At 41.6% G+C, this 15,752-nt stretch overlaps 1 protein-coding gene across 2 annotated transcripts in view; it reads right to left on the bottom strand.

Annotated features, from left to right (window-relative positions):
* Positions 1-411: 411 nt before the first annotated feature.
* Positions 412-15,752, bottom strand: part of LOC133994840 (PALM2-AKAP2 fusion protein) — a 75,042-nt gene continuing 59,701 nt past the window's right edge. For both annotated transcript variants that reach the window (XM_062434025.1, XM_062434026.1), the window contains 7 exons: positions 9,060-9,281; positions 8,491-8,844; positions 8,108-8,206; positions 7,892-7,993; positions 6,310-7,783; positions 5,960-6,138; positions 412-3,850 (listed from right to left, as the gene is read on the bottom strand). In XM_062434025.1, coding sequence (XP_062290009.1) covers positions 3,710-3,850; positions 5,960-6,138; positions 6,310-7,783; positions 7,892-7,993; positions 8,108-8,206; positions 8,491-8,844; positions 9,060-9,281 — 2,571 coding nt within the window. In that variant the 3' untranslated portion in view covers positions 412-3,709. The remainder of the gene's footprint in view (positions 3,851-5,959; positions 6,139-6,309; positions 7,784-7,891; positions 7,994-8,107; positions 8,207-8,490; positions 8,845-9,059; positions 9,282-15,752) is intronic.

The raw sequence follows: 15,752 nt of genomic DNA, 5'->3' as shown, positions 1-15,752 counted from the left end.
CTCTTGAACCAGTATTGTTGGTCCATTAGTGACTTAAACAATTACACAGACAAGTCAATTAATAAACTAATTATAACGGTTGATAACTCTTCTCAGTTGGATTATTGAAGGAAAACCCAACACCTAAAATTAAAGAGTGCAGCTGCTGCAAAACAATGGTCTGAATGAGCACTTTATTGCACTTAACATGATGTAATAAACAGGAAAGCTGACTGCTATATATATGTCTTCCTGATCTCAAGTGAGTTTTTTGCTTGTCGATTTTCAGTCCTGTAATAATCTGAAAACTCATAATATGCTTAGGAAAAACATTGGTAGCGTATTGACAGCGTATGATTTTTAGTTAATTGCTTAAAATTAAAAAAACACTTAGAGTTATACTAAAACACACAAAAGAATCACACAAAAATGTACAAGTTTTGTTTTTAATGAGAAAATATTCATAATATGTATAGTAGGTGTGTAATTGTGAGCCTTACATGTGCTATAAAATAACAAAGCAGAATATGAGCATACAAGTGGTTAACATAGGAACAGAGGTTATATACTGTATAATAAGATTGCATTATCACACACACAGTCAGTGTGAGTCCCGCACTGAAGCTCGGGCACTTCTGAGGGTAAAAACAAGCTACCAGCATTTAAAATGATAAATAAAATCATCTCTGCACCATGAATTCAAACAACAAAAGCATAATAATAATAATAATAATAATCATAATGAATCACACAATAAGAAATCCTCAGCGTGTGCATGATGTCTGTTACCATTTTAAAAGTGTTTTTTAATGAGAACTCCGACCGATTGTGTGGTTTGATTGTGTCCTTTGAAGCAGGAACAAGGACGGTGTTCGTGTGTGTGTGTGCGTGTGTGTTTGTGTGCAATAACAGTTTTACATTGTAGTGCTGCAGCTACAGTAAACTAGTGACTAAGCCATATGCTTTTGTTGCTTAAAACTCAAACAGCAGACACTCAGCTGGCACCCAAAATAGGCCACTGTAAAACTATCGTTCAATACAAAGAATCTGTATCTGTTATTCATCCTGGGGAAAAAAAAGGTTTCATGTCACGTTTTCCTCCCAAATCTAATATTTCTCACAGGGAACTCAACATATGGGTACAACAGGTGCTTTTAATACTGTTTGACAGCTCAAATCCTGTTCTTGAAAAAAGTAACCATATTCTCACTGTCAACACAGCACAATGAGCCCTCATCTTAAAATGAAAGCAAACTTCTCAGTCTACTTTCCAGCTAGTCTTTGCGTCACAGTGTTTGAAAGTCCAACTCGTTCTTTTGTTTGTCCTTTAACTCTTGTGAAATTGTCATTTCAGCATCTGCGACACTGTACCTCCTTCGTGATCCTCTGTGCCTCTGCCACATGGCAAAAACATCTTAGTCTTTTTTTTTTTTTAAATGGGACACTAGTCCTTTAAATATTTTTTTTTTCATCTCATATATTATTAAATGTATATAAAAACAATGACTCTCTGGAATCAACGTGGGTTTTTCTTCTCACGGGAAATGACAAATCACCTATAGGCACAAGTCCCTGGTTCTCACTTCTGGCTGGTGGACTTATTGACACTGCGGTTCCCTCACACTGCAAAACTGAAAGACAGCCAAGTCAGATCATTTGCCAAGAGAAACTTGCCCTGCACTCTAATACAGGATAGGATTGTCCCAATAAATACAATAAAGAATCATTACTTAGTGTTGAGGGTGACTGCGTGTCATTCTTTATGTTTTGTGCAAGGTTACCTCAGGGTACATTTATATTTCAGACATTTAGCTGAGGATTTTATTATTATTCAGTGTGACTTGTGAGAAAACAGGTCGGAGCTTTGTTGAAGGACACTTGGACAGGACTTGTGACCTTTAGTGGACAGGAAAACCTTTCTCACCGTCCTCCTGACATTCTGATGCTGAAAAAAAAAATCTCAAATGGCTTCAATTATTAAGAGAACAAAGACCGAAGAGCAGAATCATATTACTACTGTTCGGTTAAAGTGGTTTAAAAATATCTCTATCTGCAGCCACACGTTTTCCAACTCATTTCTAATATTTCGTTTTGGCTATTTTGAAGATGAACCTTGTTTTCTACACCCGGACAAATCCACAGTATCGTCACGCTCACAGAGGCCGGTTGACAAAACAGAAAATCACGTCATCCTGTGGACTTTTGTTGTCCTTCAAAACAAAAGCTCACTTTAAATTCTGTAATAAAAATGTAACTCCCTGTCAACTCTGCCTCTTAGTGAGCCTTTCTACTGATAGTCAAAGCTTTTTTTTCACTGCTTGTTGTGTTAACAAATAGGAAAGGAGTGTAATTCCCTGCACACAATTAGTACTTCTTAAATAACGCTTAGGCTGACTGATTTTCTCTAAATAACATTCAGTTTTGTTGTAACAACTTCTTATAAAAAGCATTTTTTCAACATTTTTCATCACGCTTTATCCTCAGCTAGCAAGGTATAGCAGATACTGGAATCTCAACGTACATGTTCATATATCAAATACACAGTCCTACCTCAGTATAATACATGGAACAACTGCTTACATCAGAAAGCACAAGTCAACAAAGCGACGTAGCCAGCAAAAAGTAGAATAAGTGATTTTTCGTTAGAATATAAAACCCCCGACCCAGCCCTTTAAATTCATACACACAGACACACACACACACACACACACTGAAGTGACGCAAACATGACCCGCAGTTAGCTTCCCTCCTCCCTGCTGGTCTACTCCTGTTTGAACTTACTGCGCTTTATGGACAAGAGGTCACTGCAGAATAGTGTTTGCGGACAGACTTTCTATCTAATGTGGTTGCTTATTTTCTCTACGGAATCTGTAGCAATACGGGATAGAAGATAAAATACGTCATACATATCGTGCATCCAACTATTACAGACGGTCTAAGGCAAAGTCGATGCTAATCAGAAGTAAGTTTTGCAAGTTTCCTCACGAGCGTTGAAGGATGCTGACCTTCAAGTCGGCACTTACGAGAGATTTAATGTACTGCAGATGCCTGAAGGTAATGCAAGAGCTCCAACTAACATGTTGTGTGTTATGTCTGTGCTGTGGCACTGCAGGATGCACATAATAAATGGTTCCGTTTGGTTCAAATCCCTGTCTCCCTGCAAGTCGATTCTGAAAGTAGTGTGTGATGAGGCCTCACTAATACATCATGATTGCTTGGTGATCGGCGTCATTATCAAGCACAGTCACCGAAACCCTCCTCAAAAAGTCTCAGGCAACCTCTCCAAATAAAATCTTCAGATCTCAGCCCCTATTTCAATAATGAAAGTGAAAATCCTATGAATATTTAACTCATTCAGCGTCTATCAGCTCATTAAAAAAATCATATTTAAACTCCTCTTAAACCACCGTAAAACCTTCCAAAGTGTCTCTTGCGTCACTGATCCTTCCTCTCCAAACTCACCTCAACACTTCAAATGTCTCTCACATGCTTAACATACTCTTACTGCCTTCAATCTCAGGTCCAATTACATCACAGCTTCACCTCCTCGGTGAGCTCCCATTGGTCGAGCCAGTGGGTCATGTGATCATCAGAATACTATTAGTAAAATAAATACTGTTTCTTTCCATGTCTTTTTTTTCCTTCTCCTCTCCTCCTATTTGCTTTTTCCTTCAGTCTCTTCTTCCTCCTCCTTTCCACTCAGTCCCCAACTGTCTCCAAAAGGAGCAGTTTACTCCTCCTCCTCCTCCTCCTCCTCCTCTTCTTCCTCTTCTTCCTCTCCATCCTCTCCATCCTCATTGTTGTAGATGCCGGCTTCCCACTTCAGCGCCATGTCGCTTTTTCTCCTGGTGACACGCGTGGCCTCCAGAACCTGTCCAATACAAAACAGCTAATCAGATGCACGCACATGCTACTATGTACTGCTAAAAACCCATGTGTAAGGGGAATTACTGGGAACACAATCACACCAAAGTGACTTTAATATGGCATGCAGTGTATGTCAAACACTGGGGGAGCGCTTGGTGAAACCGTCCTGCAGTAAATCTTTCACCAGTATTGACCTTGAGAATGAAGCGCACCTGCAGTATTTGACAATAAAAAAACAAAAGTAATTTTACTTCATCTCTGGGAAAATGTCATGCTTGAACACCACAGTTGTTCCACGTTTTATGATCCCGATCACATTCCTCTTCCTTTACACACTCAGGCCCAAACACACAATCAAACTTACAAACACATAAAAATGTCTTCACAAATCTTTGTGTGCAGGAATCCAGGATTACAGGGTGATAGTGAAGTGGACTGTGTTAAGTCTGAATGCTATAAATAGCTAAAGTAATGCTGATAAACAATAAATGACACTAAGCACAGTAATGTTGTGGCATATGAACATTGACCTCACCCATTTTATACTGTCAGAAAATATATTTTTTGTCTTAAAGTGCCATATCCTGTGACATTTTTATACATCTTTAGTAGTGCATGGTGATTATCTACAAGAAGAAATATGAATGCTAACCTTATATATAAGTGTATTATTCAATAATGACATAATAAAAATATGTTAGGTGATTTAGTATCATCAGCTATGAAACCCTTTTCTAATCTTTTTAAATTGAGCACATATTTTATTTGGAATGTTTGTGTGGGTTTTTTTTTAACTGTTGCTGTGTACATTTTATATGCAGAAGGAATGTGCCTAACATATGTGCATGGGGGAGGGGAGGGGTCACAGGTCACACCAAATCAATGGACAAGCACATGCAGCACCAACACCACAGAGCAAGAACAATAAAGCAGTGAGACCACATGCAGACCTGGGACCAGATTTCTATGTTGTCTAGTGTTTCAAACAGGACATTAACATAAAAATAAGATATAACTGGATGAAGTGGCACAGGTTGGTTCTTATTGTTAACTCATCTACACTGTTGTATATTTTAAGGAGAATAAGAAAGTGCCATTGTGAGTCTCCGCTCTTATAACTGCTCTGTATTTGGGAACTTTTTCTCCTTTTAGTTGACCTGAAAGCCAAATGGCCACAAGACAAAATACTTTGTTCTGTGAGATAGAACACTGTTAAGTCTTCAATCTATAAAACAAGCTGTACAGAAACAGCCCATATATACAAAAGGATGTATTAGTTTTCTAAGAGTTTTCAGTTCAGTCTGACCCAGGTCTGACAGTAAATGCAATGTGAAGAGGTTTGGGGTGCGACAGGTACCTCAGTGGTTACCTCGTTAGCCAGCAACAAACGGGCATACTGACCGACCAGCAGGAGAGAAGCAACAATAACACATAGTCAACACATGTGATGTCATCATGGACAAACAATAATAACAAGATCAGCAACAGTAACACTGTTTTAAAATAATCTGTTCAAGATAAATTCAGATAAATATCTTGAAAAATGAATGATCACTATGCAATGGCATGAATGTTGTTAAGTTTCTTAAAAATTGGTTGGTTGTTGAAATGCAATATTGCCCTTAATGTTCTGAAGTGTATATTTGTCTCCCAAATTCAATACTTCCATTTTCTTACTAATGACTAAGCATTAAAGGCCTTATTTGGGTACAAATAGTGGAAACGATGCAGTCAGGACAGAAATCCCCCCCCTGCAACTGCGATTTACTTTCAGTTTCATTTCCTTCTTCAGGCTGGGAAATTCCCTGTGGTGTTGTACAGTATTTGTTCATGCCAATAGAACATGGGTGGTGGTTTTCAACAGAGCTGACATTACAAAATCCCAATGAACCACAAGACTAAGACCAACAAGTACGTGATGGGTGATGAGCTATGAACAACTTTGTGCAACTTTCACTCACTAAGATACATTCTGACTTCTTTTTTCATTCCTTTTTTTTTGGCCTGATGTTAAACACCAAAAAATGTTACTAGCTGCTGGTCACTGAAAAATATTTATTTTTTGTCAAACTGTACATGAAAAAAATCATATGTTGTTATGTTAAATACTTACACTGTTGTCATCCAACTTCTCCCTCCTCTTCACCTTGTGTGTTTCATAGTCTTCCATGAGAGTCTGCATGAAGTTTTTGGGTCGAGATCCTCCAGAGTCCTCGCTGCCAGCATCAGACAGGGCTCCTTCTGAGGGTGATGGTGAGACAGGTGGTGCGGGGCGAACCTTCTCGATCTTTCCTGCATTAAAACACAAACACAACAAACATACTGTAAGTGGATTTTCTCATATAACAAGAGAAAAATGAAATGTGTATTTTGTTTATATAAAAACACAACAACCTTGCACCTGCTGTCTCATAGAGGGACCAATGACAAACAATCTTGTGAAGATTTACAGTATAAACTAACCTGGTGCTGTCCTCGCTGTCAGTGTGAGTCTGCTTGGCAGGCTGTTGCTCTTCATCTTATCTGCTGGGGATATAGTGGTTGGCCTCATCCCCGTCCTTTTGGGTCCATGACTGCTGCTGGAAGAGCTGGCGGGCCGGGCAGTGACGACAGGCTGCGTCTCCCTCTGTTTCTTCAGCTCTTCCTCCCTCTGTTGAGCTGCTCGGATCTCCTCCTCGATCATGGACAAAGTCCGCTGCTTCTTGGAGCGCAGGCGGAACGGGCCGCTGGCTGTAGACTCCGCCTCAGGGCCTCGTGCTGCTGCTGCTGTGCTCCGCAGTTCTGCCGCCTCTGAATATTTACTGAAGTAGCTGAACTCGGGTTTCTCCGGGCTTGGAGGGGAAGGGGGACGGTAGACTGGGGTTGGCCTGGCGACAGGAGCTGCTGCAGTCGGTCCAGGAGCAGGAGCAGGAGCTGGAGCCGGAGCCGGAGCCGGAGCTGAGGAAGCAAGCGCTCTGGCGTAAGAGGACTGGATTTTGATCCTGGGGCCCCCGTCTTTGGGTCTCTGTGGTGGTGAGATGGGTTGAGCGGGAGGTGGAGAAGGCGTCTGGAGATGTGGTGCTGGACTGGAGGACTGTTGCTGCTGCTGAGCCTGCTGTGATTCTGAGGCTGTCTCTTGGAAAACAACTCTCACCTCTGACTGCCTGTCTGGCTGGGGGGACGGGTTGGATGGAGCAGGGCTGGAGGACACAGGTGACCGGAAACTGGGGGCTCCAACTGAAGACACAGGGGAGGAAGAAACTGGCACTGGGCTATTTGTAGATGCTGAGGATGGAGAGACAGGGGTGCTCAGCTGTGAAGAATTCAAGTCAGGCAGCGATGACTGCCACTCCTCTCCATTCTGAGCTGCCAGGGCATTTTGGATGGCACTTTGGACAAGTACCCCCGCTTGGTACTGTAGCTCGTTATCTGTTGGACTGCCACTGGTCTGCCCGTTGACTGGCGTGGTAGGCTGGGGAGTAGGTGGTGACACAGGTGTAAGCGGCAATGGGGTCGGGGGTAGTGAAGCCCCGCTGTCGGAAACATTATCCAAGCTAAACACAGTAGTGTCCTGAGAGCGGACAGATAACTCGTCCAATCCTGAGTCAGACTCCTCTGGGTGAAAGCCTGACTGGAAATGACTCTTTTCCTCGTCCTCACGCAAGATTGTCATCACAGCTCGAGCACAAGTAAATTCTCCTCCAATTCCTTCGTCACACCAGGTCACGTGACTCTCTCCAGTTTCGGCAACAACGTCAACGCTCCCTTGACTGCTTCTGACTGTTGATTTGAAAGGTTTGGCGGAATACAGGTGAGGAGCAACGTCCTTCTTGGTTGACCCCCCTTGCAGAAACTGCTTCCTGGCAGACGAAAAGTCGATCTGTTTCTCCACGATGTCCTCCTTCCTGGTTAGATCGGGGTCAAAAGTTACCACTGAGGGAGGGCCTGACAGCTGCGGCTGCAATATAGATAAGAAGGTAGAATCCACAGGAGAAAGTTACAATCATGCTCAAATGAAATATAAAAGCAAAAAAAATGTTATGGTGCCTTTGTTAGTGTGTTTTACCGGTATGTATGCATAAGTATTAATCTGTTTCTGCTGTTTCCTCTCCTGGTATTTCTTGAGGGACTCAAGCTGATCTGCATCCAGCTGCTCCTCCAAAGGAACCTTGAATGAATGAATGAATGAATGAATGGACAAATGAAAGAACCGATCAATTAGTTTGACAGGACAATATTGGAGTTGACGTAGAAAACAAGAGATGATTCAATAGTAGGCTACCTCCTGAGGAGGATTCCACCAGCGCGTGGCGATGCCAGGGTTTTTCTTCACTGCCTGGTCTTTGATCAGCTCCTGACGCTCACGCTCCAACTCCTGTACCTGATGGGTGAAGCAACCCAGGAGAAGACAGAGAAGAAATCATCAAATCAAAATCGCTTGCTTTACAGTCTGTAATTTCTTATGATTTGATCTTAAGTTATTGTATATATGATGTGATTTTAATCACAATTCACATAGTTTGTGAAGAAACAGCTTGTCTTCTTGTTTCATTCTAGTCTATTATACAATCTTGTTGAAGATATTAATCATTAGTTGTGTTTTTGTTACTATGTGTCTGAATATTGCATTTCTATCAGCTGATACATGATCTAATAGCCGTTTACCTCATCTGAGGGTCGTCTCCTCGTCACTCTGACCTCCTGCTCCTCTCCGGGGGTGAAGAGTTTTGCGGGCCGTCGCTCCTCCTGAAATGCTCTCAGCTCAAACTTGGCCCTGCTGCGGCCTGACTCCTCCGCCTGCACATGCCCGTTGGTCCTCACAGGGGACTCCTCCTCGTGGAGGAAGGTTGTTTGTCTCTGTCCCTCCACAATGATTGACTGGTGATTGACAGGAGAGGAGGCTGACACGCATACAGAAGGAGAGTTTCCATCTATGCTGATTGGTTCAGATGGGGAGGAATTTCCATTTGTGGGTGTTTCTGAGGCGGCATCTAACACCTGGTCCAGGTAGCAGATCTCCTGAAGACACAGCAAATAAGCAAATACAGAAAAGTGACTTAGGAGTTCAGTACATTCAAGACCATTTCCTGACACTGTGACAAAACCAGTAAAATAAACTGGGTCAGGTCAAAGTTTTGAGGGCGATACATGCCCTGCTACATCCCAGGAAATAAAACAAGAAACGGAACATTTAAGCTGAGTGTGTTCATTTTGTACTGAGAATGTCTGCATACCTGCACCACCTCGCTGTCTGAAGTCTCTACTTTCACACCAACTGCATTGTGGGGTCCGTTACCGGGGCTGCTGAAGCAGCCATGTTGGATCTGCTGGCTTTCCAGTTCCATGGTTATGGGCCTGTCAGTGATAACGCTGACCGATTCCTGGAAACTGACGCTCTTCAGGGCTCGCTCTTTCGGTATTGTGTCACTGACATCATCGGCTGCCCGCCACGATTTCTGTGTCAACAAGCAAAGAGAAAACATGCGGTTCACAGATTCTGTAAGATGAAGTCGTACAGTCTCATCTCATGATCTGAGTATTTACAGCAACATTTGCTCAAATCAAGAATGAAAAGATAACCTGTTTAACTTAAGGCTTTAAAGAGGTCAGGATAATAGCTCACATACCTCAGAGAGACATGCATGACACACACGAATCTATCTGCCTGCATTGCAGTAGTACACAAGAGTAAGTCTGCAGTAGCACAAGTGTGTTATGACTGGTTCCCACCACTGTGGGGCACCAACCTCCACGCTGCTGCTTCATGACAGATCAGGAACAAAATATCCCATGGTACATAAAACTATTTTATCTTTGTCCATACACCTTCACAGTTCAGTGAATGCATCTGCTTGCAGAATGCCTGAAATTACAGAGAAATAATTAAAATCCAGTAATCCTTCCTTCCTCTCATTTCTTCTCATGCGCTATTTGATGACACCAAAGCTGGCAGGTGGGATGGCAGATCATTCATTTCATAGTCTTTGGAGATTAGGGAGGCATTTTGAGTTTTTTTCCAATTGCGTATGGAGATTACAAAGCCTTATGTTCTGCTTCACTGTATGTCCATTAAAGCCTTTTTAGCCTCTCCTGATTAAAGATCTGAGTCTGACAGTGTTCCCTGTAATCATTGTGCATTTTAACATAATGCATGTTTTGCCCAACGTTTGTCTTAAGTGCAGCACTGGCTAAGTGAACTGTCAACAAAGATACAATAGGTTCTGCAGCTTCAAAGACATTTAAGCAATGACACCTTTACATTTGCTCACTGCCCGAATGCTTTTCACAGAGCAGCTTCACTGATGTGAAGTTCTGGGTTCAAGGCCACATTGTGAGTGGTTGTTAAGAGAGCGAGTAATATGTCTTCCAAAACCTAAATTTCACTGCTGGATTGGAAACAATCATCGTTGCGGTCACACAGCGTGAAGCAACTGATTGTGTAATTGTGACATAATGTAACAAGCTGTCATGTCATGTTACTTGGAAACAAAAAGTCCCTCTGACTTAAAGATGAAACCTGTGAACATATTTATAACATGTACTATAAACAAAGTCAGGTTTAACTAGTTCATAGAATGAGGAACACTTTTATCCAATGATGTAATAACAGTTAACACAATTACACAATACGATTATTACATCATACTGATAAACGTTACACATTAATCACATGTTAATGCAACACTGTGATTTTGTTTTCGTAACTTATACACATTATTTGTTAAGTTTTCACACAATTTTGTGAAATAATATATACTTTTCTTCTTTACTGACACATTAATTTATCTATCATTAAACCCGTGACCTTCCGTTTTTGTAGTTCATCCATCCGACACATTCCAGACCTCATGGTAACGAGTGGGTACATATACACACTCTAGTCTTTATTGACCTTTTTTATTCATAGTGGAACACTACAAAAAAAAACTCTATTGGCTTTCTGTTTTACAGCCTTGTACTCATTACAACTCTATTCTAAGGATGTGTTTACTTCCATGAAGGAGTTGTTGACCTCCGTCTTTGTGACATGTGAGACTGTGTGTGGGGATTTATTGAGGATCGCTTCAGTGAATGGTTCACTGTTCGCTAAAACACACACAGCCATAAAAAGGAAGTCTCTCCAATTTAACTTCCCTTACTTTTCCAACTTTTTGACACGCTCAAAAAAGTTCAAACTTCAAATTTAAGTCGAGGCATTTTTGCAGAATCTGAAGTAGATTTCAGCTGGACTTGGTATCGGCATTCAAACAGTGGCCTCGCCTTAAATCTAAATATTTTTTCCCCTTATCTACCCCTCATTCTTTTCTTCCCCTTTCTGTTTTTTGGTCCTCATCGCCTCTTTTGCTGAATCCTGTCTCTCCCCCGTCGCTGTTCTTTTAGCGTCTTTTTCCTTCCTCACTTGCTTCCTCTTTGACATTATTATAGTGAAGAAACAGTGGTCGGTGAAGTCACATGTTGGATTATAACAGCCTATCTCTCCTCATACTGAGGCAACACTTTCCTTTACACTCCTCTCTCTTCCTCACTTGTTTCTTCAGTGCTCTCTCCTCATGTCTCCTGTTTCTACTGAGAGAAAACATGTTCCCTGGGCATTTTGGTGACCCATGTGGTTCAGTCACATGTACATTCCTCACTTGAAGTAAATAGTGATATATTAGTACATCAGAATAAACTGATGAATAGTTAGAGGATCATCAAAGCTCATCCTGAAGGGGACATGAATGTGCACACTAAATTTTGTGACAATACATCCAACAGTTGTGGCATTTCATGTAAGACTGACTGGCCCACCAACAGACAGACTAATGTCACTATCCCTGTACTAGCATGGCTAATAACAACACTGCAGCACAGTGATTTAGAAATGAGACACATTTTAGAACCACTTTCAGTGCTCAGCATCAATAGCCTTTCTCATTTGGACGAAGCCACAAGCTATTTATCACTTTTTAATTTCAGCAAAGGGAATTCTTTGTTTAACCAAGCTGTGATTGACATATTGATGATAATTGACAATACTATTTTTTAAGTATTTTATTATTTTCTCCTTTTTCTCTCATCCCTCCTCCCACTCTCCCAAACTCTGCCCATCAACAAGCTGAATGATTTTACACCCACTTAATGATATTAGCAGCCATGTGATGACCAGCTGTCACTTTTATATACACTCACACCAAGGAAGTCTTTGGTCTTGTTGCATTTGACCCATACGGTAAGTGTATACGTGGGCGTGTGTGTGTGTGTGTGTGTGTGTAGGGGTGTGTGTCAAGCAGGCAGGACAGTACAGAGGGGGAGGATATCCTGTTACTGCCCGAGGAAAACAGTACTACAGGAATGTCTCATATGCAACGCTATTCTGCAACACACACACACACACACACACACACACACACACACACACACACACACACACACACACACACACACACACACACACACACACACACACACACACACAGAAAACATTGTGGTGCAGTGGTGCATGCCAGTGGGAGTCTGTTCTTCCAAGTGTGTGTAGCTGTATAGCAGGTGTGTATGCATGTGTGTGTTTCTGCCTCTCGTTGAGGTGAACTGACATTCCAGACATAACTTGCTGTCCTCAAGGCTTGGACTCTAATGCTTTTGATGAAGGACACTGTACACCCTGCCTGGCCAGCTAAAGGAGCAAAGTGTGTCTGTGTGTGTGTGTGTGTGTGTGTGTGTGTGTGTGTGTGTGTGTGTGTGTGTGTGTGTGTGTGCGCGTGTGTGTGTAAAAGTGTCTTTATTAATGTGTGTATACATACTCCATGATGTGTGTGAATGTCTGGAATGTGTAATAATCCTTGGAGGGGTAATTAAGTGTCCAAAATAAATCAACATAAATGGCTGGTTAACATGTATATGAATGTAAAACAGTGTTAATAGTCATAATAATCCCACACCCTGTGCTATAATGTGTCCACTGTGTGACTGTGTGAGTGTGTGTGTGTGTGTGTGTGTGCAATTAGTTTTTCCAAAAAAGGAAAAATCTGCAAATTACAGATCTATTTTGGGGTTAGGACTTTGGTGTAGAGTTCGGAATCAGTATTACGTTGTTTAAAGTTAGTTTTTGGGTGACAAGTCCAGCTCAGAATAAGGATTCGGTTGTTTTAAGTTGGTTAAGGCTATGTTTTAGGTATAAAGTTAAGATTCTTATGTTATAGTTAGGATTTGTGTATAAAATATTAGCTTTCTCAGATGTGTTTTAACAAAAGATTTGAGTTCAGGGCTAATCATATCATCAGGGTTATGTCAGGGTTTAACTGAGGCAGTTGCGTTATGTGCTGTAACAGTTTAAGTTTATTTCATATTGGGTGGGAATCACTGGATTCAATGGAAAGGCGTCAGAGCAGCTGTAATAAAATGATGACTGTATGTGTGAGTCAGCTCAGTATTACTGTCTAAATGCTAGCCCATTCTCCGCCTGTCGCCATTCCCATCACATCTGGAAATACTTATGCTCCAACTGTGATGCACCAAAATCACAATCGCACACACACACACACACATAAACACCATGTATAAACATACACACTCAGCCGCATGCCTGAGACACTGGGGGGGATTGGGGGGTAAGCTGGAGCACATTTACCAGAATACGAATACACCAGAATACTCCCTGGCGGGATGTTAACATTAAATCTTTATCTTTCGGTTCTCAGACACAAACACATTTCCCATACTTTAAATATCACGTCATACTCACACTCCACTTTCACAATCCACGCCAGAGCACATGGCCAGTGTGAAACGAAAGTCTGATAATGTAGCTACGTCCTCAGACACACATACAAATGCACACACATTAAGCTCCTGTGTAGCCCAGTGCTCTGTTTCCTGGCTAAATATGATCCTGTGTAGTAACTGGAGCCTGCTGCTGGTTCAGCCTGGTGTCCTCATATCCAAACAGGCTGGATTGTGAACCCAGGCCAAACAGTGCTACCCACTACTAATTCATGATTTCAGTCAGTCTGGCCTCAAGACAGTTAGGTGATGGTTTGACACTTTCTGACAAGCTGAATGAGTGGCTAAACTAATACGTAATAGGTAACAATTTGCCAGTATCATCAAATAGACAGGTGAGCAAACTGACAAACTGAGGGCGCTCACACCTGGCATAAACATCAGGCCAGACCACAGAAGTCAATTCAGTGAAGTGTACAGTTTCTTTCCTCACAACATGTAACAATCTAAACTTCAACATCAATACTTCATCTAATAAAAAACATCTGCTTGGGTATGTGTCTTAAAGCAAGACTTTTGTTTATTCTGACACTTCCTTCTCATTTCCGTTACAGTATTCAACTTCCTGTGTAGTTCATGGATTTTTGGCTTGCACATCATATTTGATTTAAAGTATTTAAGATAAACTGAACTTATTTTTTCTCAACAGCTTTCAGGCAATACAAATGTTGTTGTATGATACCTACTTTTGTCTCTTTTTCCTTATCAAACCAAAGTATAATGTATCTAGTAATTCAGAAGTTAAAGTAAAGTAAATCTTGTTAGTACTCACCTGCTGCTCTTAAAAGTACCTTGTCTCTTAACAGTAGATTAGTCTAGTTCAGAGACATCTGTAAATCCATTGAATGTTTTTCAAAAGCAAGCTCACTTCTGTAATATTACAATAATTTCTACCATCCGTGTCTGTCTTCTTATTTTTAGGAGCTTTATCCGTTATCCTATTCAGCTCTGTTCAGTTCAAACCTCGGTCCGTCCTGTTCCAGATAGTGGGAGTGCCGGACTTTTCCCTGGCCAAGCCTTTTCCTCTTCTTCTTCTCCTCCTTTTCCTCCCCTCCCGTCTCTTTCCTCTCCTCCACAAAGCCTCTCCTTTCTCAGTAACATTCCTGACGGCCGCTCAGTAAGCTGTGATGTCATGGGCTGAGTGTGTATGTGTAGTGTGTATGTGTGTGCGTGTTTGTTTCTCCAGACCCCCTCACGCACAAAGACCCCTTCTGTGCAGGCGTTTTTACACACACGCACGCACGCACGCACACACACACACACACACACACACACACAAACGAAGAACATCCACCCTGTGTCTCCCACCTCCTCCCTTCCTGTGAGGGCCCCCCACCCCCACCAGCCCCCACCTTCATACGAAGACCACGTTGCTCACTTTCCCTTTAACCTACAGCTCCTGTCAAAACTCGGGAGACAGGGAGTCCATGATGAAGAGATGATGACTGAGGAAAGGCGGAGGAGATGATAAGAGGGTGATGGTATTTTCTTCTGTCATCATCAGTTTGGGATTGTTGACTCAGTCCAACGTCAGAATTACACTGATGTAACCGGCTGTATTCACCTTTTCATAAAAATTCTAATGAAATGAAATCTGCTGCCTCATCCTGACATAGATCTTATACTATTTTATTATTAATGCTTTTGACTGTAATTTGACATGTCACAAGCTGGTCTTAAAGCGGTTTTATAGCCCTGTCCACCTTGACAAAAATTAACTTGTATGGGAAATCAAATTTTTATCATTACATAACATTACATAAAAAATAGCACAAACTTTCAGCTATTGGCAACACAAAATTCCAGGAATGGACCCACACATTTGACATAAATCTCTTTTTTTTCATCTCAGGCTACCTGTATGTGTACGTGTTGTGTGACTGTGTATGTGCTGGGTCATAGGATCAGGACGGAGGAAACAAGAGCTGACCTGGGTCATGATTCACTTTCTCTGCTCACAAACACCACATGGAAACACTTTCTTCGAAATGTACAAGAGCAATTAGCAATACTGTACGAGCGGCTGCCAAATGATGGAGGAAGGTGCTACAAGTGAGGCACTGATGCCAGAATTGAGTTTAGGCATCATAGCTATAAAGATTAGTTTTTTTAAGCCAAATGACAAAGCATCTTTACTGCAATATTTAGATATATATATATATATA

This window comes from Scomber scombrus, chromosome 15, assembly GCF_963691925.1.
Source record: "Scomber scombrus chromosome 15, fScoSco1.1, whole genome shotgun sequence".
NCBI lineage: Eukaryota > Metazoa > Chordata > Actinopteri > Scombriformes > Scombridae > Scomber > Scomber scombrus.
Note: the sequence above shows the minus strand (reverse complement) of the source record. Positions and strands in the feature narration are given on the sequence as shown.